Consider the following 21,294-nt stretch of genomic DNA (forward strand, 5'->3'; position numbering starts at 1 on the left):
GGCGATAGCGAGGTTGGGCTGAGAGACTGCTCCGGCAGCCAATAGCGGCCGGGAGGGGGCGGGACCGGCTGGGTCTTCTGCAGCAGCGGCGGGGCTCGCAGGTTAGCGGACGGCGCGTTGGGGGAGGGGACAGGGGTCGTGGGGGCACCCGGGGATTCGGGGACTGCCCAAGACCCCTAGATTAGGTGGGCACTGGCCTTGGCGGTCGGATCAGGTCTTCCAGCCTCTGCACCCAAAGTTTTCGTCGGGCCTTGAGCGGGGAGGAGCTGCCGGGCGGGCGGAGGCAGAGATGGCGGAGGGCGGTGGAATGGAATGCGAGGGTCAGAGCACGGAGCGTGGCCTGCTCCTCTGGACTCGAGGCCCCCTGCGGCCGTGTCCCCGGGAGGCCTCTCTTCTGGGCGCCCCGGGTGGGCAGTCGAGAGCCGGAGACTTGGGGGAGAGGGAAGGCAGCATTTGGCTACAGGGTTTTAGGAGGCCCTGGGATGCTGAGCCCAGCCCCCAACCCCATTCCCACGTCCCGGCTAGACGGCCAAGGGGCCGAGAATGCCGACAGTGGTGTGGTCACCTTTCCTTGCCCGACTTCATATCTCTTATGCAGGTGTCCGGTCTGGTTGGCACCCCCAGCCTGCCAAGCATGAAGCTCCTATGTTTGGTGGCCGTGGTCGGGTGCTTGCTGGTGCCCCCAGCTCAAGCCAACAAGGTGAGGGAGGTGAGACAGCAGCACCTCTTGCACGACCACCCTCCCTGCGGACAGGGCTTCCCCAGGGGTAGCTGCTGTTCAGCTCTGCCCCTCTCACTCGTTTATGGGCCATACTTTTGGGACTCGCAGGCGCAGAACTGCAGGCGTCGGGAAGGGTGGAGTGAGAGGAGTGGGGTGGTGCACAGAACATAGGTTCTGGACCAGATGGAAACCGAGGTAGGATTCCAGCAAGGGAGTTTGTCTTTGAAGGAATTATCTAAGTTCCCCATATCTTCCTTTGCTCCTGGGTTAAAATAACTATGGTTATAATATCCACTACTCTGCTGAAGGAGAATCAAGTGATACAGTGAGTAGAAATGCTCTTTAAGTGTGAAGTCCTACATAGTTGGGAGTTTCTGTTGCCAAGGGTGACCAGCCTAACCCACCCTAAGCACTGGGACTCTGGAGAAATTGCTATTTTTTTTTTAGGGGCATATTACCCGGAGCTGGGCAGCTCTGTGGTATTTGAAAATTTGAAGATCCCCAAGGCTTTAAGTAAGGTGGAGTCGGAGGGTTTGCTTGCAGTCTCCCTGGGGAATTCCTGATTGGAATGAAAATATTTGTGGTGTTGTTTCTTACCCATTTCAGAGAGGAAGAACTTCCTAAGGGGTTGCTTGGGTATTCCCACAGAAATGACCCTCTTTCTCTTGTTTACTTCTGCCCTCATCCTAACCTGGGAAGTTGGAGATGGGATGATGGAGGGGTGGGGAGAAAGGGTCTCATCATCAAGATTGCCGGACAGAGGTGCACACAGCAGATGTGGGGCCCAGAGTAGAGGACTGTCACTTTGCTTGCCACACACATCCCTACTCCAAAGCACCCTAGTAGGGAATGACAGCCCTAGGCAGCTCTCTGGGGGTCTCATTTGCCACCTGGACAGTTGACGTCTTGAGGGTCCTGTGATACTAGCATCCTTCCTGCAGAAGCCATTCCTTGCTGAACTTGGGGATGGGAAAGGTCAAGAGCATTCATATATAGAACAGGGAAATGAAAGCTGAAAGTCTTTGCTAGAACCTGAACCCATGGGCCCTGTCTACCTGATACGCTTTTTCTTCCAGAGCTCTGAAGATATCCGTTGCAAATGCATCTGTCCACCATATAGAAACATCAGTGGGCACATTTACAACCAGAATGTGTCACAGAAGGACTGGTAAGGCACTGTACAGGCTGGCTCATGGCTGCTTCAACTAGTTGAAGTTACAAGTGTTTCCTGGGATTCTTGGACCCCTGGAGGATAAGCTTGCTCTCTCATTCCTATGGACAGTGTACAAAGCACTGTTTTGTCCATGGTCACACAGCCAGTTGCGAACAGGGCCTAGGTGCCTTGAATTCTAGCTGAGGGGTTCCTGGTCAGAGAAGTGGATGTTGTTATTTTGCTTTGGTTTGGGTGTTTATTCATATGTGCAAAATGGTGGCAGAGAAATTGGGAGAGGTTGTTAGTATGCCCGCATACTGTGGGATCTTTTGTGTACTTTTGCAAAGCTCTGTTACGTGTGTTATTCTGTACCAGTGTCATTAACACCTTGTGAGGTAGGCGAGATAGGTAGTGTTCCCTTTTTATAACTGCAGAGTCTAAAATCCAAAGGGGAATTTTAAATTATACTCCTGGAGTCCTGAATTCATTTCTAGCTGCTTCACGTTAAAAAAGAAATGAAGAAGCACAAATTCAGAGAGAGGAGACCAGCTTGATTAAAGGAAGTTTCAACACATTGTCCTAGAAGGAGTGATTTAAGGGAGGCTCAACGAGGGGAGGGTTTGGGGACATCTGGTGACTGACAAAGACCAGGAGCAGGGCTGGCATGCTATGGGAGGTGGGGCGCCTGGGAATGGGAATCCGTTATGTTCCATGTGGTTTTTTGGTGTAGAATTGGAGCCAATAGAAACAACTTTAAGGAAAACTTCAGGGAAACAGATTTAAGTGTGAGCTGAGGAAACATTTCTAATCCAGACTGTTTTAGGAGCTGGGAAGCCCCATCCTTGGAGGGATCTGAGCACAGATGGGGTGATTCTTTGCTAAGGGCACTGTTAGAAGGGATTCACTTCATGGGGAGGGGATGTCCAGGTCAGTGCGCCTGCTTGGTTGTACGGTAATATCATCAGGTGGGCTTTGAGAAAATGCAGATTGCCAGCACCTTCTGCCCCCCAAGATTTTGGATTCTGTTGTTTTTTTTCTCCCCAGCTTTACTGAGATACGTTAGACGTAGAACTTTGTGTAAGTTTAAGGTGTATATCCTGATGGTTTGATATACATATTATGAAATGATTGCCACAGTAAGGTAAATTAACACCTCCGTCTCCTCACATAATTACCTTTTGTGTCTGTGGTCAGGACATTTAAGATCTACTCTCTCCACAGTTTTCAAGTGTATAAGACAGTATCGTTAACGATAGTCACCATGCCCTACATTAGATCTCCTCCCCCCTAAGATTTCGATTCCGTAAGTATTGGGAACAGGAAGGCAGGGGTAACATTTTCTTAAAGTTCTGTAGGTGATCTTGAGGCAGTTTGTTCGGAGAAGCATTTGGGAATTTTGAATTTACCCAGTTCTGAGATAGTCTGAGTGATTTTCCGAGAGGCTGTCTAGTTAGATGCACAGGCTGGGGATCTGGCTTGCCTTGCCCTCACTCTAGGTCTGCCATTTGCTCATTCTGTGACAAGTTACTTCCTCTCCAATGTACTTCAGTTTCCTCATCTGGAAGATGGGCGGCAGTATTTTGAGTATTAAATGTGTGTGTGTGTGTGTGTGTGTGTGTGTGTGTGTGTGGGCGTGTGTGTGTGGTATATGTGCTTGTACGTACCTGTGTAAGTAAAGCGCTTAGACAATGCCTGGACATAGTAAGTGCTGTGTAAATGTTAGCTAATATTAATATATATTATCATGCGTTATTAGAGGCCACATAGATAATCGTCAGACTTACACCAAGCCCCAGAAAACTTGAGCTCCTCCCACAACATAGGTAGACTGTTTCCCTCTGGTTTTGCCTGTCCTGATGGAGTCACAAAGCCCTGAGACATGAAGTCCTGGGAGGAGCCCCTGTGACCTCCTTGTATGTTGGGGTTAGAGCTCAAATAACATCAGGAAATGATCTGATAGACTGTCAGAGCCCCACAGCAGGTAATAAGACTACATCGCACAGGCAACAGCAGATTTTATTAGCAATGTCTCCGCCCTGGGGTTATACTATGGTCTGAAAACCCAAGTGTGGATGCCCACAGAGAAACGAGTCTTGTCTGGACCTCTCAGGCTGTAGTTTATCTTCTCCTTAGAAATCAGAATTAGGGGATTGCCTAATGAACAATCTTAATGGAGAACTTTGAGACAGTTCCATTAGGGTGGTAGGTAGAAACCGAGGCTGGACAGATTCTAGGACCCAGCAACACTGGTGACACTCCCTTAGTAATGGGATGGGGCTTGACATGTGGTCTTAGGGTCTCCGTGCTAGGACCAGAGGAGTCCAGTTGTGTCTTCAAGTCTCTGCCACCTTGTCACTGTGCTGTCACATTGGTCCACAGCTGGGGCAATACTTGCACCCTCCTTTGTGGTGCAGAGTGAAGCCAGAACTGCCTGAGCCGCAGTCCTCACATTTAATGGCATTTATGTTCCTGCGGTGCTGGTATCCTGCCATCTAGTGCTGGTAGTTCATAACCACATGCCTGTAGAAGGGCAGAAACCCTAACAATGTTGCCCTGTTGGTGGGCCTGCCGAGGAGATAATGTATTAGAGGCCATCCCAGAGTAGGAAGGAACCAAACAGGTTGGCTAGTTCAGTGTCTTTCAGACTTATACAAACTGAACCTTTCTATCGACAGAATCTGTTTTGGAAACAACGTACAAAACAAAATCAGAACCAGTGCCGAGAGGGACCCGTCCCTCAGCCCCTCCCTCAGCCCACCTCCTTGCACAGTGGTTCTTGAGTGGTTCTAAGAGAGCACAGCTTGAAAGACACCGATGGAGTTCAGCCTCCACTTATAAATGAGGAAACCGAGACCCAGAAAGGGTAAATAAATTACCTGCCATCACAGAACACATAGAAGAGCAGAGAATTAAACCCAGCTTATCTTTGTAGACCTCTCCCCTTAATGTCCTCTGGCCAATGCTTGGAGTCTTTTGATAGCACTGATCCCCAAAAAGGTAAAGGAAAGCTTTAGAGAGCAGGATCATGTTTAGGGTTTCACTGACTCTCAGGAGCGCCAGAGCCAGCAGAAAAATTACAGCTTTTCGTTTACTGTTGCCCTAACCCTTCTAGAAACAGCCTGTTCCTGTAATAGCATTCCAATTTGAAGAACCTGGGTTGGCCCCTCCCAGCTCCCCCTGACACTCCACCTTGGCCTTGGGGTTAGTCCACATATCCTCCTGCAACACTGGCGTGACCTTCTAAACCACGACCCCGTGTGGCTCGGAAAGGAGGCATCTGGTCCTCAGGAGGCTTGTGGGGACTTCCTGGAAAAGAGAAGGTCCCAAGTGAACACTTGATGACCAAGTGTTGTGCGTGAACCTGGCCTTGTCCATCAGCCCCCAGAACTGGCAGTGTGCAGGGTCTGGAAATGATGCATTTAGTTACGGTAGAAGAGGACCCCTTCATGCAGCTAGGAGTGATGTGGTGAAGTTGCTACCCAGTGGTGAAACTGGAATCGTCAGAGGTTTAGATGAAATCACATATGCTGCGGGCCAGATTTTTAAGGGGATCAGAGGATTTTAGAGGACATCTCATTTTTATGTCAACACTTGATCTTCACGTCACACGTCTTTGATGCCTCTGCCAAAAACCCAGCCTGAGTCTAAAAGGACCCTGGATAGCTCAGAACAGGCCTGGTTGTTTTCAGAGAGCTATGCGTGACTCTTGCAGGCTTCCTGTTAGACCAGGAAGGGCCTTAAAGGTCATCTGGTACAACCCCTGCATCTCAGAGAGGAGAAAATAGGCCCAGGGCCCCAGACACTTAGCGGCACAGCCAGGACAGCCCAGACCTGGCGGTCCATGGCAGTGTGATGCCTGGCTCGCCTCCGTGAACCTCTGAGGGTGTGTTTGACCTTTCCTGGTGGTAGTGATAAAGGCGCATTCTCTAGGTCATTGGCTTACTGTGGTCTGTGAACCATACTTGTTGAAAACCTGCCGATCTGAAGGGCTGGGGCTGATCGAGAGACCCAGATAAAGAGCTGAGCACAGGCCCCACTGAAGCTGAGGGTCAGATGTAAAGATGAGCCAACGATCAGGGTTTGGGTCCTGACCTCATCGTGGTGGAGATGCCACTTTGCCTTCCTGAACCCACCACCTTTTCAAATGGGCCTGTGATCTTTGGCTCACCTTCTGCGGGAGCCCTGTTAGGGAAAGGTGGGCTATGTGGGCATACTGTTAGAACATGGGATTCATTTGGCAGTCACTTGTTCACTGAGTGCAGCTCTGCCAGGGTGCTGGGGATGGCCTCTGTCCTCAAGGAACTCAACATCTCCTGGGGGCAACCGTACAAATAAAGGTGAGATCACAGTACAGTGTGGTCAGTGCTGTGATAGAGATGAGCAGAGTGAGAGGTCAGGTCTTTGAGCTGGATCTTCAAGGAGGTGTAGGATTCAGAGCATGGAAAGGGAAGGTGGAAAAGCCATGTATTCCTGGCAGAGGGTGGGAGATGTGTCAAGGAAGGGAGCATGGCTCATTCAGAGAAGAGTCCAGAAGATCAGCATAGCTGGAGGAGGATGGGGAGCAGGTTGAGGGGAGGCAGGGGATGGAATTGGACAGGTAGGCGGCCCTGGAATCAGGTGGATCAGTAGGAGGCCGAGGGGCAACAGCTCAGTTCGTTCTCACCCTAGAGGCTGGGTGGAGACATTGCACCAGCTTTAGGCTTTAAGCTGGGGGTGACATGACCAGAGTTTCATTTTGGTAACACCACTCGGCTGCCAGGTGCAGGTAGTATTGGCACAGGGCCAACAAGAGCAGGAGAGCAGTGGGGAGGCTGGGTCATTTGCCCGAAGCAAGAATGATGAGAACTTCATCTGAGACACAGCAGCGGGAGACAATAGAGAAGGTGGGTCTTAGAAATGTCTAAGGGGGTAAAATCACTGGCTTTTGGTGGATTCATAGGTGAGAGGAAGAGGCAGTGTCAAGGTGATTGCCAGGTTTTGACTTGGTCAGTGGAGTGGACAGTAGGGGTGCTTTCTGCCGTTTGTAACATAGACTCCGGGACTGGGGGGTTGGGGCAGAGGGGCGGAGGGGTGGACGTAGAGTTTGCGGACCCTGTGGGGTGCTCCTATGGTGAATCCAGTGGGCAGCTGGACGTAGGAGGGCCCCGGGGCGGTCCTGACTAAGAGATTCTAGTCTAAGATACCAGTCTAGGCCTCACCAGCTCGGAGTTGAAAATCTTTGGAATGGATAAGCCCCAGCAGGGGAACCATAGCAGGAGACATGAGGGCAGCTAAGGGTAGAAGTTTGGGGAACGTTAGCATTTTTCGTGCCAGCCCTGTAGGCACACTTTGGAGAGCTGGTTCGGATGGCCAGTGGCCAGGTGCTGTGAGGCTCTGAGTTGGGGAAGGGGGCTGGCGCCAGCCTGACCCTTTATAAACTCCATACTCCCTGGGAACACCCTCACCTTTGCCCAGCCCCTCCCCTCCCAGGCTGCCCGCTTCCTGTGGTCCTGCTCCCACCGCCCTGTCTGTCTCTGTTGCAGCAACTGCCTGCACGTGGTGGAGCCCATGCCAGTGCCCGGCCACGACGTGGAGGCCTACTGTCTTCTGTGCGAGTGCAAGTATGAAGAACGCAGCACCACCACCATCAAGGTAGCCCGGCTCTCGGGGGCCCCCCTCCAATCCCCAGCTGCCCGGCACTCACTGTCTCTGGCTGTATTCTGAGCATCCCAAGTGGCTGTGGGACCGGCTTCTGCGTTGGCCTGGTCGCAGATGCAGGGGCCCGCTCCCCACACCTTCTTGGAGGCAGCTTTCTCCTCTGACCTCTGTCCAGTGGCTCCCATTACACGGGGGCGCTGGGAACCTGGGAGAGGTGTTCAGTGTCACTCTTTTCTTTCCAGTCTTTCCCTTCCTCTCTCTCCCATTCCTTCAGGGAGCCTCCTTCAGGTGCCTTTTATGTTCTGGGCACCGTGTAGGATGCTGCTAATAGAGCAATAAGCCCGCCCTCCCGGAACATCCAGTCTACCGAACTCCTCAGAGTCCTGAAAAGGTCCCAAGAGCTGTGGACAAGGGCGAGGTGTCTGCATGGGGCAGCTGGGCAGGAGGGGCTTCAGCCCTGACCCTCGTTCTCCTAGGCTGTTGGGTGAATTCAGGAGAGAAGTGGTAGACACGACCACTCCCGTAGCGAGTGAGGACGGGGGCCTTGTTCTTTCCTCTGCCTGAGGCGGACGCAACAGGACCACGGCTCACGCTAGCAGGGTCTCGTCCACCCACAGCCCCCCCGGGACTCCTAGTCTGTGTTCCAACACCTGAGCCAGACCCCGTCTACCGATTTCTAACTTAAGGCCTTCCTGGCCAGGTTCTGTGGAGAACCTGGTTCTGTGGAGAGTCTAGAAATAGCCTCGAGAAAGGAATTTGGGAATTTAACGACACTGCCTCGTCCAGGTTTCTCCTTTTGAGGCTCAGGAGGGGAGGCGATGCTCACTGCTGTCCTCCCAGACCAGGGAGCTGGCAGCACCTTCCCTGCCCTGCAGTCCTCTGTGTTCTCGCCTTTCTCATGGAAAGCAGCTGCCTATCCCCCACGTCTGTCACTCCTTTTATCCTCCCACCTGAACCAGCCACTCCTGGAGCATCTTTCTCCTGCTCTGAACGTGCTCTGGGGCCCCACCCTCTGGGGACCAAGTGGCTGAGACTGAATTCTGAGCCAAGTGTCCCCTGTCCCTGTTTGGCAGAAAGGGACTTCCCGATATGGGGACCTCATCAGACACACTTCCTAATCCCTCAGATTTCCCTCCAGTCCTCCTCCCAAGGAGCCTCCCCCTCCCCCCAGCTTTAGCCTATTAGAGACTCAGTCTCTACTCCCCTTCCCCTTCCTGGGGTACAGGCAAGAGGTCTGATCGTTTGCCCTGTTTAAAGAGGCATGAACGCTGATGCCCCAATCAGGGAGGAAGTTGGTCCAGTTGAACTTGACCTTTGAGCTGAGCTTTGACTTGAAAGTCCCAAGGTTTCTTTCTTGCTTTTATCCCTCCTCGCAGTCCATTTAGGGTCAAGGCCGGGTTCAGAGGCCAGTGATGGCCAGGCATTGTGGAAGTAGGAAAGCATTTGAGACAGTCAGTAAATCTGAGTTCAGGTTACATCTCTCCCACTTGCTAACCTTGGCACCTAGGCTGAGCGGTTTAGCCTCACCGTTCTCAGGTGATGGCAGCCGCCCAGGGGGCATTTGGACACAAGCAAAGGTGCTTCTGTAGTCCCAGTAACTGAGGTGTATTAGTAATGCCATTACAGGGACTGAAGCTGCTAAGTGTCTTGGAGAATCCTGTCTTAAATGCCCAGAGTATCACACTGGAAACCTTGAATTGGCCTCACTGAATCTATCTTCTGTAAAACAGAAATTACAGAAATTACTCCCGGGGTGACCGCCGGGAGGGGGAGATGTAGCCTCCAGCCTGCAGTGCACACCTTGCCGGTCTGTCCCCCTCCACCGGTTGGCGTGCCCTCTCAGGACCGCAGCTTCGCACCTGTCCATCCCGTTGGTGGGGGGAGTGAGCCCTTGTGCCCAGGTGCTCGGCCTCTGCCTTCAGGCCTCTTCACCAGCCGGTTCTTCCTTGCTCTTAGTGTCCAATTGCTTTCCACCCTTTCTTAGAGATATCCTGGTAGCCCTGTTTCCCTGATCCCCACCCCTGGGAGCATCTTGGGGTGTCAGAATCCAGATGTCTTCCTTCATTATCTGTTGTTTTTATGTCCGTCATTCTTGGGGGGTCCCCTCAGTTTAGGGGCAGAGCTGGTACACATGTGGAATAGGGCACATTCCCTTCCCTCTTGCCCTCCAAGCCCCCAGTGTCCTCGCCCTTCCCCAGTGCAGAAGTTGAGGCAGCTGCGCCATCAAATATGCACAGCACGGGAATGGACACGATTTGCCCTCCTGGCCCAGGATGCTCACAGGACAAGCTGGTTGTTTCCTTCAGGTTACCATTGTCATCTACCTGTCAGTGGTGGGGGCCCTCTTGCTCTACATGGCCTTCCTGATGCTGGTGGATCCTCTCATTCGAAAGCCGGATGCATACACCGAGCAGCTGCACAATGAGGAGGAGAACGAGGTAACCGGGGTTCTGGGCGCCAGGGCCCTGCCAGTACCTCTGCCCACACGTGGGGTCCTGGGCCCCCGGCATGCGAGTCCCCGGGGCAGAACCAGAATAGCATTACAGAGGCCTCGTTGAGGATCCATGTCCCCCACCCCCTATACTCCAGTTCGCTCTTCTGTTCAGTGTCCCACACGTCACCCAGACTCTAGAGTTTTCCTCGGCAGGGGACTGTCCTTTGCACTTCCAGGTGAAGCGGGAGGTGGCCCTACACTTCTCCCGATGTCTGACATCAGGCAGCCTCAGGGCATCGGCGGGGGGAGCCATATGTTCCTGTTACCCTGCCTTTCTAGGCCGAGGGGGAGTGGGCCAGCCAGGGCCGGTCACACGTGAACACAACACGTGACACCGGTTGCTCAGACACTGGTGTCAAGCTGTTGGCAGACTTGGAGGTGGCAGGTTTGTCCTTTAGTCATTCTGTAGTCCTCTGCGGAGCACCTGCTCGATGCAAAACACAACCTGGGCGCCTCGAGAGGAAAGTAGGATTTTGAGAGCCAGTGAGGAGTAAAGTAGGTAGCGGTGCTGAGGTGGGAAATCACTGTGTGTGCTTGAGGAATTTGGAGCGTTCCGAGGGTAAGGTAGGCAGGAGGAATAGTGGCAAATAGAGCTGGCCAGTAGGTTTAGGCCAGATTATTGTTGGCCTCAAATATCAGGCTCAGGAGTTTCAACGTCATTAGATAAAGGAGATGGGGGACCACTGGCACCAGGCAGCCTGCAGACCCCTCAGGTCAGGCCCGGCATAGCTAGCAGCCACTCTTGCCCTCCTGTATCTGTCCCCATGCTGAGGGGTTAGGGGCGCCCTGCAGAGGAAGCCCTGTGCGGGGCAGAGGATGGCTGCAGGAAAAAAAAAAAATGTGAGAAGTGGTGCGTGTGTAGGCGGCCTGGGCAGGGGTGTGATGAGCCAGCACGCCGCCTGAGGGAGGCTCCTCGCCCCGCACGCCCGGAGCTCCCCCTCTATGGGATCACACAGCCACCACAACAACCTCAGAGCAGTGGCATCTGAAGGCAGGGCAGGTCTCACTGCCACTCTCTACCCTGAGGGACACGCTCTGAGAAGTTGTGGGAAGCACAGACCGGTCCGTTAGCTGTGTCCTTGGTGGCTCTGGCTGCTGGAAGATACTGTTTATCCCCAGAGTGAGGGAAGGAGTGAATGAACCAGCGCATGCACAAAGGGGCTTCTAGGGGTGAAGTATCTCAGCCATGTCCTGGGAGGGTAAGTTGAAGCAACCAGGAGATGTTTAGCTTAAAAAAAAAAACCAAACAAGCCAAACTCAAGGAGATACGTGACAGCGGCCTTCGGATAGCACGTCTTCAGAAGAGGGCTTTGCTTCGCCCAGGTAAAGCCAGGGGTACGAGGACCCACAGTTGGGAGTTACAAGAGGGAGATTTCACGAGATCTAAGAAGGAATCTTCTTGCAGATGACACCGCTGATAATGTGTCGGGTGGGCTCCCTTGTAAGCGAGTGCGTTTGGAGTCACAGGAAATCACCAGGCATCGGCTAAACTGCCACCAGGCAGTCAGAATTTAGAACATTTCAGGCACTGGATCGGAGGTGGGCAAGGGCGGGTCCCCCACCAAGAGGGTCCAGGGCTCAGACCTCAGTGTGCAGCCATTGTGGGTCTAAGCCAGCACGAGCAGGAAGACGAGGCCAGGAAAGGAGGGAGGCCTGGCCATCCCATGGGCCCTGTTGCTTCTCTTGGGTGTGTGCCTGGACCATCCCCAGTCTGCCCCCAGCCTCCTGCCGACATGCGTTTGGCCAAAGGGGGAACAGAGAGGCTGAGCCTCGCCCCTTGGAGCTGGGGCCTGGGAGCTGGTGGCACTGGCGGCTGGGTGGTCTGTGTTCAAGAGGAAACCTTGTGTGCCTACCCGGTTATTAATGTGCAGTAATAGCAGCTCTGATGGGGAGGAGCGTTGCTAATAAACACTCGGCGATTAGGGGTAATGTGGTAATTGCAGTCCTGGCTGGGGGAGTAATTGAGAGATGCAGCCCCGTGATTACCCAGTCCGCACCGCGATTTCTCTGGAATGTGTGGCTCTCGGGCATGGCCTTGTTGTGTCTCCTGCCATCCTGGATGTGGTGCCAGAGGGGAGGGCAGCCTGCCATCCCTGGGTCTGGGCGCAGGCCCCTCTCCCCCAGGAGACCTGGGACGCTCCCCACTTGGAGTCTTAAGTCACAGCTGCCTCTGTATGAAGGGGCTTTAGGGAGAGTGGAGGGGTTAGATTTGGTCATCCAGTTCCTGAGAGCAGATCCTGAATCCACTGGAGCAGATCCTGAATCCAAGGGAAGACGTCCCCTGGGTGCAGATTTTGGCTGAATAGGAAGGAGGATTGGCCTACGAGGGGGTGCTGTCCAGCCATGTATCATGGGTGCCTGCAAGGGCAGTGGGGTGCCTTAGGCAGCCCTCAAGCGGAAGCCGGCGAGCCCAGACTCCACACTGTGGAGGGGATTTCTGCCTTGGTAGAGAGAGGTGGGATGACATCCTCACCTCCTACCCCAAGGTTCTAGAAGGTAATAAAAGGTGTTCAGTCTCTGATACCGTGACCCAGCCAGCTCTGCACAGATGTGGAGGGTGGGGCAGGGTGCAGCTCCTGGGTGCAGCTCCGGAGGGTGGTTAAAGGAACACCTTCAGGCAGCCGTGAGTGGGGTCTGTCCCCCCGTTGTAGCACTCTTAGCATGGATTGTCCCCTAGTCCCAGTACTCAGCCTGGCTCCCCATCCCCTCACCTTGTGATTCTGTATGGTGTCCCCAACTTAGGTGTTCCTAGGTCATCCCTCCTGGGGGTTCAGCAGCACCATTTTTCTCCCATGGACATGGCGTCTCTTCTTTCCTCTGGACTCAAGAATCCTGCAGGTGGCGCTGTGTAGATTTGTAGACCTCATGTCTGCCCTCAGGGGGTTTATGTCCCAAGATGGAGCCCCAACCAAAGGAATGAGCAGGGACCATGAAGGCAGTTGGTGAGATCAGGTTTTAGGAGATGGGCAGTCAGAAAGCTGGGTGCTCTGGGAAGCTCTTTATTAGACTGGGGGCTGGGCACTTACCCTTTTTTTCCTGTTAGTCTGGGAAGGAAGGCTTCCTGGCAGGGGGCTCTTCAGAGCCAGCTCAGAGGATGGATGGGACACTGATAGCTCGGCTGCTGTAGGGACACTGGGGTCAGTAGTGCCCAAAGGTTTCATCTCTCCAGAGACCCAGTGCCCCTAGTCTCGGATGTTGAGGGATACTGTGCTGACCCACCTCTCTCCGTGCACTTGGGGAAAGGGGGGTGGGGTGGGGTTGGGGGCAAGGAGAGCAGGCCCCAAGGCCACCTGGCTGAGCAGCAGCAGAGCCAGGGCTGAGGCTGTGTCTCTGGGTTCATTGATGGTCTGGAGAATGTTTCCCTTAAGGAAGCGAGAAGGACAGGGTCTCCCCTGGGGTAACGGATTTAGCTTTCACCCTATAAGGAGGAAAGTTGGAATAGGACCTCTCAGTTCTTTGAAAGTTCTGGGCCCGTACAACTCAGTGACCTTGAGGAGGAAACTGTCCAGGCTCTGGTGCCCCCACCCCACCTCCCACCTTGAGTCTGGGACCCAGTCAGAGATGGGTCTAGGGATTGGATCACTTCCCAGGTTTGGGGGCCCTTGTCCCCATTCCCCCAACTCCTGTGGCCAGGAGCTCTCCTGCCCTGGGGCAAGAGGTCTGGAAGGGGAAGGGAAGCCTCCCCCACAGCCGCAGCCCCAGCGCCTGAGGAGGGAGATGAAAGCCTGGCGTGTTCCCTTTGAAAGTGCTGGCAGGCCTCGGTGGGCCCTGATTGCTTAGCGCTGCCTCCCCTGGGATTCCGGCAGCATTAGGCTTAATCCCCAGGCTCAGACACCCTTTGAAAGGAGGAAGCAAGCATGTTTGCTGGGACAGAAACAGCAAACAGAGCTGTTTTAGATGTACAGGTTTGGCCCTCTTTGAAGAGAGAAATAAGGGTTTCCATGAGGCTCTGGGTGTCTCTGCTTCTTGTAGCATGGGCCCCTGAGCTCTGCGGGGTCCTCAGAGATCTCACCCCACTGGGGCTGGGTGCAGCTCCAGGCCCTCCGTGTGAGAGGGGTGTGTGGGGAAGCAAAGAATGGTGGTGACGACGAGGGCAGCAGCTGGGGGCACGAAGGAACCGGGGTGGCGAGAAGGCTCAGGGCCACTGGGATGGCCTCCCTCTCTGTCCACGGATAGGCGGGCCGCATGTGTGCTCAGGGCTCTCCCTCCAGGGAAGCTGACAGACTTGGAGATACACGCTGATGGGGACAGTCCTCCCACCTCCTCTGGGGATAGACAGAAAAGTATGTGATTCTAGATCATCCGTTAGAGGACTCCCAGCACTGTTGTTGGGAGCAGGGCTTTGGAGCCACAGCTCGGGGTTGGAGTCGGACTCTGCCACTTAGTAGCCACGACACCGGAACTCTTAGTGTGGTTTCCTCAGTCTGGATTGGGTGCGATGTAATCAGGATCATGTGTGTTCCAGTTTGACAAATGTTTGTGCATCCTTAAGAATGAGGGGCTGCTGCCTGGACCAGTGTGGCTGCAGGGCTGGGGGACGCAGGGGAGGTGAGGCCGGGAGTGTGCGCCTCAGCCAGCTCAGGGGCCTTGAATGCCGTACCCACGAGTGTTTCATCTGTGAGGAGCCGAGTCAGCAGGCAGGGTTTTTGGGTGGGGGAATGGCATCATGCCATGTCCTAGGAAGGTGACTGGGAGCATGTGGGAGTCAGGGAGAGCTTTGCAGCAGAGAAGCAGTGGGATTAGGTGACAGCAGGAAGGATTTAAACTGGGAAAACAGAGGGAGGCTGTGTGGTCACTTTTCTGAAGGGCTTTGCACCAGAGCCATTCTTAGCTGTGTGACTGGGTAAGTGACAAGAGTGCCGGTCCTGCCCCCACTCCCAGGGCTGGGGACAACGGTGGAGGGGCCGCAGCTCCAGGTGGGGGTTCTTTTTTCCTCCATCTTCTTGTCATCAGAGAGGCTTCGGCCCAGCCCAGTGTTGACTCAGAACCAGTGCTCCTGTGTGGGCTGGAGGGGCTTCATCTAGGCCACTTTGATGGTGGTCGTCAGCTCTGGCCTGTGTGCACCAGTATCTGCCAGGCCTGGATGGGAGGGTGGCTTGAAGTGCCTGATTCTGGGTGCCTTTACAGGTGCTTTGTTCTTCCTCCAGTGTAGCGGAAAGATAGCAGCTTGCTTCTTTGGGTTTCCACATTGGCTCCCTCTTAGGAGAAACCAGACAAAGAAGGACCCAGCAGAGTGCTGGGATAAGAGAATCACAGACATGGTTCAAACCCCAGCTCAGCCACCAAAATGGCTGTGTGACCTTGGGTAGCAAAATGATTCATCTCCCATAGCCTCAGTTTCCTCATCTGCAGATGGGAGTGATGTTTCCCATGTGCCAGTCTTGTAAGCCTGGGGAGAATCCACATAAAGTACTTAGCAGAACCCACGGCACTTAGTGATGCTTGTCATCGTCGTGCTAGTCTGGTCCCACCGGGCATCTCCTGGTGTCCCATCAGTATCCGGCGCCTTCCTCCTCTCCTAGCTGCCCTCTGGCCTCCCTTAGTTCCCGGACACTCAGCCCCAGAGGAAAGGAGCTAGGTCGGAGGAAAGGGGCTAGAAATGGTGCTGTTCTCCTCCTCCAGCTGCCATTCTGTCTGCAGAACGGGCAAGGGTAAGGCCCCGCTCTGGGCCGTCTCTAGAACAGATGTGGAGTCTTTAATACCTTTTAATCAGACTATTAGCAATGGAAACACGGAGGCTCTCAGCAGCAGCTTTCCCCCACTTAGGAGCTGTTTGTTAAGACTTTACATGAAGGGAAAACAAATGATACTGTGGTAATGCGGTGAATTTCAGCATGTTCCCTTAATGCTCTGCTCTTGGCTTCCTCTGGCTTCCTCTCCTCAAGACGTCCTCCCGAGATGCAGAGCAGTTGAGGAGAAGCAGGGCTGGAGCTGCCCCATCCCTCCAAGCCTGCCTGGGTATCCCAGCCCACACCTTGGAGCTCGCACCTGGGCACTCCTTGTGGGACCCAGAAGGGACATGATTAGAGGTGGGGGCCTGAGGGGGGAGGGGAGAGAAGCCCCTGTGGCCCCTGAAGCCAGAACAGCAAGGTCCTGGTGGGCCAACAGCTTCCTCAGTGGGGCTTCAGTGCCCACGTCACCTATGCTGCCACATGGAGCCCTGTCCTTGGCCCCCCGTAGCCCTCAGCTGGCACAGCTGAACGGGGAAGGAACAGCATTGAAAGGTGGTACAGGGCCATGGGGGTTTTTCAAAGGCAGCTCCCTCTGGCAGCAGGCTGCCGGCTTTCTCCTCCTCTCTCCCACCTAGTAGAGCTAGGGTCTGCCATGAGTAATTGGAGCGTTTGCTATCTGCCAGGCGCTGCTAAAGGCCTTACTTTCTTTGCCTCATCAAGAAGCCGCTCTTGCAGTCCTCACCTTATGGATGGGGAAATGGGTTCAGAGAATGAGCTGACTGGCCCAGGGTCATATTCCGATAGGTGTCAGAGCCAAGACTCACAGCCAGGTTGGTTTGATTCCGGAGTATTCTTAACCACTGAGCTGCGCAGTCCAGGAAGAAGGAAACTAAACATTTCCTGAGCTCCTACTCCGTGGTGGCCGGTACACTGAGAACTCTGGACATACTGTTTTCCTTAACCTTGCCATACCTGTCTCCTCATCCTAAACCGTGTTTTTCAAAGTATGGATCCCAACTGTTAGGCCACGAAATCAACGTACTGAGTCATGACCCGCATCTTAAAAAATGAAACGGAGCAGAGCAGAGAGTATCCGAATGCCTCATACTAAGTGTCTTGTAAAAGTTTTAAATGTAATTCCTGCTGACAGTACAGTCAGAAAAGTCTGAAAAGACTGGCTTCGTTAAATTGAAGCTTGGAGAGGTAGTCACTTGTCCAGGGGCACAGAGCTGCTAGGTGGCTGAGGCCACCCCTCTGTCCCAGCTCCCACTGGGAGGCCTGTGAGATGGGCCCTAGGGGTCTGAGGCGGGGAGAAGGTGGCCCCTCGGAGCCCCGGCCTAGAACCCTGGAGTCCTGACTCCAGGCTCAATGCGCCCCCCGCCTCATGCTGACAGCACCTGCGTCCTTGATGTCACCGTGATCCTCAGCTAACCAGGCTGAGGAGGCCTTCCTCAGGGTTGTGGACTGGGGCTCCCAGAGGGCAGTGTTCCTCATGAGACAGTGACTCGGAGCTCTGCGGCGACGGCGAATTACCTCCCAGCCTCACCCCTGGCCAGCCACCTCTCTGCAACTGCCAGCTCTCTGTGCCTCCCCTACCCTTGCCTAACCACCCCTCCCTTCTCCCCAGCCTGGCAGCTGTGAAGCGACAGAAGCCGTGCCAGCTCGGGGCATTAGAAGCAAAGTTGCATTTACTGGGCGGCTCTGGGCTTAGAGAGGTGTGCTAATCCCTTAAGAGATGTGTGGCAGCAGATGAGAGGCAGGGAGAGCGAGGGAGGAAATCCCCACAGGGGTGTGGGCCTGGCCCTCGGCTCTAATTCCCCCCAAAGATCAGGTTGGGGTCCTGCAGGAAATGCATGGGCTCCGGAGCTTCAGAGGCAGAGGTGGTAATTAGGGGAGCCACTGCCTTTGACAACAGAGCAGTTCCGAGAGCAGAGGGGAAGGGGATCAGTAGGGCACCCAGGGGAGCTGAGCCGTCCTGACCTGACCTGTCAAAGGGGAGTGGGCCAGAGCAGGCTCTGGAATGGGAGTGCTGGGGTCCAACTCCAAATCCCCATCCCTGCCAGACTCCCTGAGTGAGGGACAACCCCTCTTTCCCAGGGGGAGTAAGCTGGGTGTCCAGCGCCTGGCAGAGCAGCTCCCGTGCAGATGCCTCGGTGGGCCCGTCCTCCCCACTGGAGCACACATGCTGCCATGTCAGGGCAGCGAGGCCCTAAGCCCTGGGCCTTCCCGCTGTCCCTGGGCTGTGGCTGGCAGGGCGGAGGAGTCCTGCAGCCTTGTACCCGCCACGGGGCACACTGATACATATCCACAAACAGCAGACGGCATCAGGGCCTCTGCTGACCAAATGAGGTGAACAGTCCAGGAAGAAGTATTACCTCTTGAAGGTTAGAAATAGTCCAGTGTGGGGGCGCTTGGTGGCTCCGTTGGTTGAGCAGCCAACTCATGATTTCTGCTCAGGTCATGCTCCCAGGATTGTGGGATCGAGCCCTTCATTGGGCTCCACGCTACACATGGAGCCTGCTTGAGATGCAGTCTCCCTCTGCCTCTCTCACCGCCCTCTCTCTCTCTCTGAAAAATAAACAAGTAAATAAAATAAAGTAAAAGAAATAGGCCAGTGGGATGCAGCCGAGGACTCAAGCTATAGCCGTGTGGTGACTGGGGCCTCAGATCATTTTCCTCCCGGAGTGCCCCCTTTCCCAGGCCCTACCTTACACATTCTACAAACACCAAGCCTGCAGCTGGGCTGTGGTGCTATGCTAGGCCCCATGGACCACCAGGCAAGGCCCTCAAGCCACCCCCAGCCATTGGGGAGGTCCAGCCTCCTGGTCTGCGGGGAGCTCAACCTTTGGAATTGCTCTGAGGGCATTTTTTTTTCTGTGTCAGGCTTTCAAAACCACCCCCCCCCCCAACCCCTGCCACCAGCTCACAGTGCCAAATCTCTCCCTTTTCTTCCACTGCAGGATGCTCGCTCTGTGGCAGCCGCCACTGCCTCCCTTGGGGGCCCTCGAGCAAACACAGTCCTAGAGCGTGTGGAAGGCGCCCAGCAGCGGTGGAAGCTGCAGGTGCAGGAGCAGCGGAAGACCGTCTTCGATCGGCACAAGATGCTCAGCTAGATGGGCCGACGAGGTTGGGTCAAGGACCAGAGGCCACGGCCGCCAGCTTCTGGGGCTGGATGGAGCCAGATGCCCCCTCCCCCCACTCGGTGCCACCCTTCCCAGGTTTTCTGTTTAGAAGCCTGTGGCCATTTTCCCTCTCCTCTCTCTTTTTAGGAAAGTCCTAGTCAGCTGATTGAATCTGGGAAGAGTGATGGGGTCCCTGATCTCTGGTTTGCCTGCTCACATCTTGGGCTTAAGGGGAGGGGGTGGTGGCCAGAGCAGAGCAGAGACACCTCAGGTGGCCTCAGGATTGGAACGGTCTGTACCTCCTTACTTCACCCTGGCCACCCTTCCAGCTCCAGATCTCAGAATGTTCTTACCCTTCGCAGGATGGAGCTGGGCCATCGAGGACTCAGTGTGTGGGAGGAAGGCAGTCAGCATGTTCTCCTTTCTGCTGTGGTTCTTATGGCCACCTTCCTCCCAGCTCCAATACCTCAGTCCCGCTCAGCCTGGTTCTAGCCCTCAGGATGGTTCTGATGGGGCAGCTGATGCCACTGAGCCGCACTGTGTCTTCAGGGCACACCCACCCGCTTGCCCCCACCCCCACTCTCCCGCATTCTTTCCCCAAGGCATGGTGGTGCTGATGCACCTTGCTCACTCTGCCACCTGGGCCCTCGCCCCCACCTCAGGAGGCCGGGCTGTCCCCCCATCTCCCCATGTCTGCACTGAGCCAGTTGGTGGGACCACGTGACCATGGGCTGAGCAGCGGCTCTAAATGCTATAGCTCCTGTCCCTGGATTTCCACTCGTCTCTGAATTTCATTGTACCAGTGCATGGAGAGAAACGTTTGTCCTTCTGTTGTCTGTACATCAAGGAAGCCATCATTAAATTGTCTTCTTTCTCTCACTTCCTGGATTTCAAGAGATCTAGAGAGCTAAGAGTGTTTCACAAGTGATGTGATAAACGCTGTGTCCCAGAGAAGGGACAGAGAACATTGTCCTTTAATAGGTCCAGGGAGAGAAGCAGAGCCTGGAAAGTCCTGGTCGGTGTGGCAGGGTCCACGGGGTCCAGGCAGAGCCCCAGGGCTCGCCAGGAGTGCCGCTCACTTGATGGGTTGGAGACAGGCTCCTCACGAGCTCTATCCACTGGCCGTTGGGAATTACCTCGAAATTCTGTGTTTCCTCTTTGGGGGAGATTCCGCCTTCAACTCTGAACAGTCCTGATGTCAGTCAGTATCTTACAGACCAGTAAAAAGTGCTCACTTCGAAACTCGTGTGTTTTCCCTAGTGAAAACCCACGGCTCTTCAGAGAGGTGTGGGGCAGCAAGGAAAACAGCTGCCTGGGGGAAACAAATCTGAGCACCATCCAGGGGCCATCCCGCAGAGCCTGGCCCGGTGCCCTCTGTCCCATCCCAGAACATGCAGTGCGGGGTGTGTCCTAGACCCAGACAGAAACGGTGCACCTAGAGGGACCAGCTGGATCTGATTAAAGTTTCTGCCCTTGGGTTGGGCCAGCAAACTTGTATTGAGGAGCTTTGTGTGGAGCCCCCTGCTGGGTCCTTGGTGAAGTGCGAGCTAAGAGAACAATGTGAGATGCGGATTTCAGTTTGCAAAGATTTGCCCAAGTTCAGAGTCCAATACTAGTATAAAGGGGATTGGGGGGGGGGGAGCGGTGACACACCAATTGGGCTTCTAGGAAGAGCGGAGACTTTGGAGTTGGCCTTGAAGCAAGCAAGGGATGCAGCGGAGAAGGGGCTGGAGTGATTGCGGGATCCTGAGCAAATGTGCTCAGCCAGCATGAAAGTTTGTGATGGCGTTGACAGGAGACACGCATGCCACGGGGAGGAAGGAGCATGGGTCCCAGTTCTGCCCTCTTCCTTTTCCTGGCACATACTTGGCACCTGCTGGGGCCACCGCTACTTTGGAAGGCCGGGGGATGGGGGCATTGTAACTCTTCTACAAGAGGATGCTCTTATTTCAAGAGGCAGGCAAAACTGGGTCTTTTCAAAGGTGGGCAGGTGCGTGTGTTAACTTATCTAGAATAACCAATCCAGAAATTGGTGTCTAACGCTGCTGGGTCCCCACCAAACCACACCGCCTGGGAGAAACCTCGAGTACCATGTTTCTCGGAGTCTTGGTTGAATCCTACAGATGATCCAGCTAGTTGTTGGTAATTTTAAGGATTTAAGATGAAGCAAGCCACTAACTATAAATAAGCCAAGTGTGTAAAAACAAATTAGTATAAAAAATTAGGATGACTGTTCACTTTACATAAGGATTCAGCCAGTAGCCAAACATCTAGATATGCTTCACCTTACACACAAAATTGATTCTTAGGCAACTCTTCCAGAGTGTACCTCCTCTTTCTATGAACGATGAAAGAGCAGGGAGCCCAGCAGAGGGAGAGTTTACTGCTCTGCAAGTCATCTGGAACAGGATTATGATCCCTACAGTTAATTACAGAAAAGATCAGAAGTGACACTCTATCCCATCTCACGTAGTACGACATGAATTTTAGTGTCG

At 54.3% G+C, this 21,294-nt stretch overlaps 1 protein-coding gene across 4 annotated transcripts; it reads left to right on the forward strand.

Moving 5' to 3' along the window:
• The first annotated feature begins 26 nt into the window (after positions 1-26).
• TMEM9 (transmembrane protein 9) lies at positions 27-19,678 on the forward strand. 4 transcript variants are annotated; one of them, XM_025921049.2, is made up of 6 exons: positions 27-101; positions 599-709; positions 1,798-1,889; positions 7,397-7,505; positions 9,818-9,949; positions 18,638-19,678. In XM_025921049.2, exons 2-6 carry the CDS (start codon positions 635-637, stop codon positions 18,788-18,790), a joined length of 561 nt encoding a protein of 186 aa, XP_025776834.1. In that variant the 5' UTR covers positions 27-101; positions 599-634; the 3' UTR covers positions 18,791-19,678. The 4 variants fall into 4 exon arrangements, with proteins under 4 accessions (XP_025776834.1, XP_025776835.1, XP_086550562.1 ...); XM_025921050.2 differs by having other exon boundaries at positions 599-700; XM_086694436.1 differs by lacking the exon at positions 27-101 and adding an exon at positions 140-185.
• The last annotated feature ends 1,616 nt before the right edge of the window (positions 19,679-21,294 follow it).

This window comes from Puma concolor, chromosome E4, assembly GCF_028749965.1.
Source record: "Puma concolor isolate L17-30 chromosome E4, mPumCon1.1.hap2, whole genome shotgun sequence".
Classification (NCBI taxonomy): domain Eukaryota; kingdom Metazoa; phylum Chordata; class Mammalia; order Carnivora; family Felidae; genus Puma; species Puma concolor.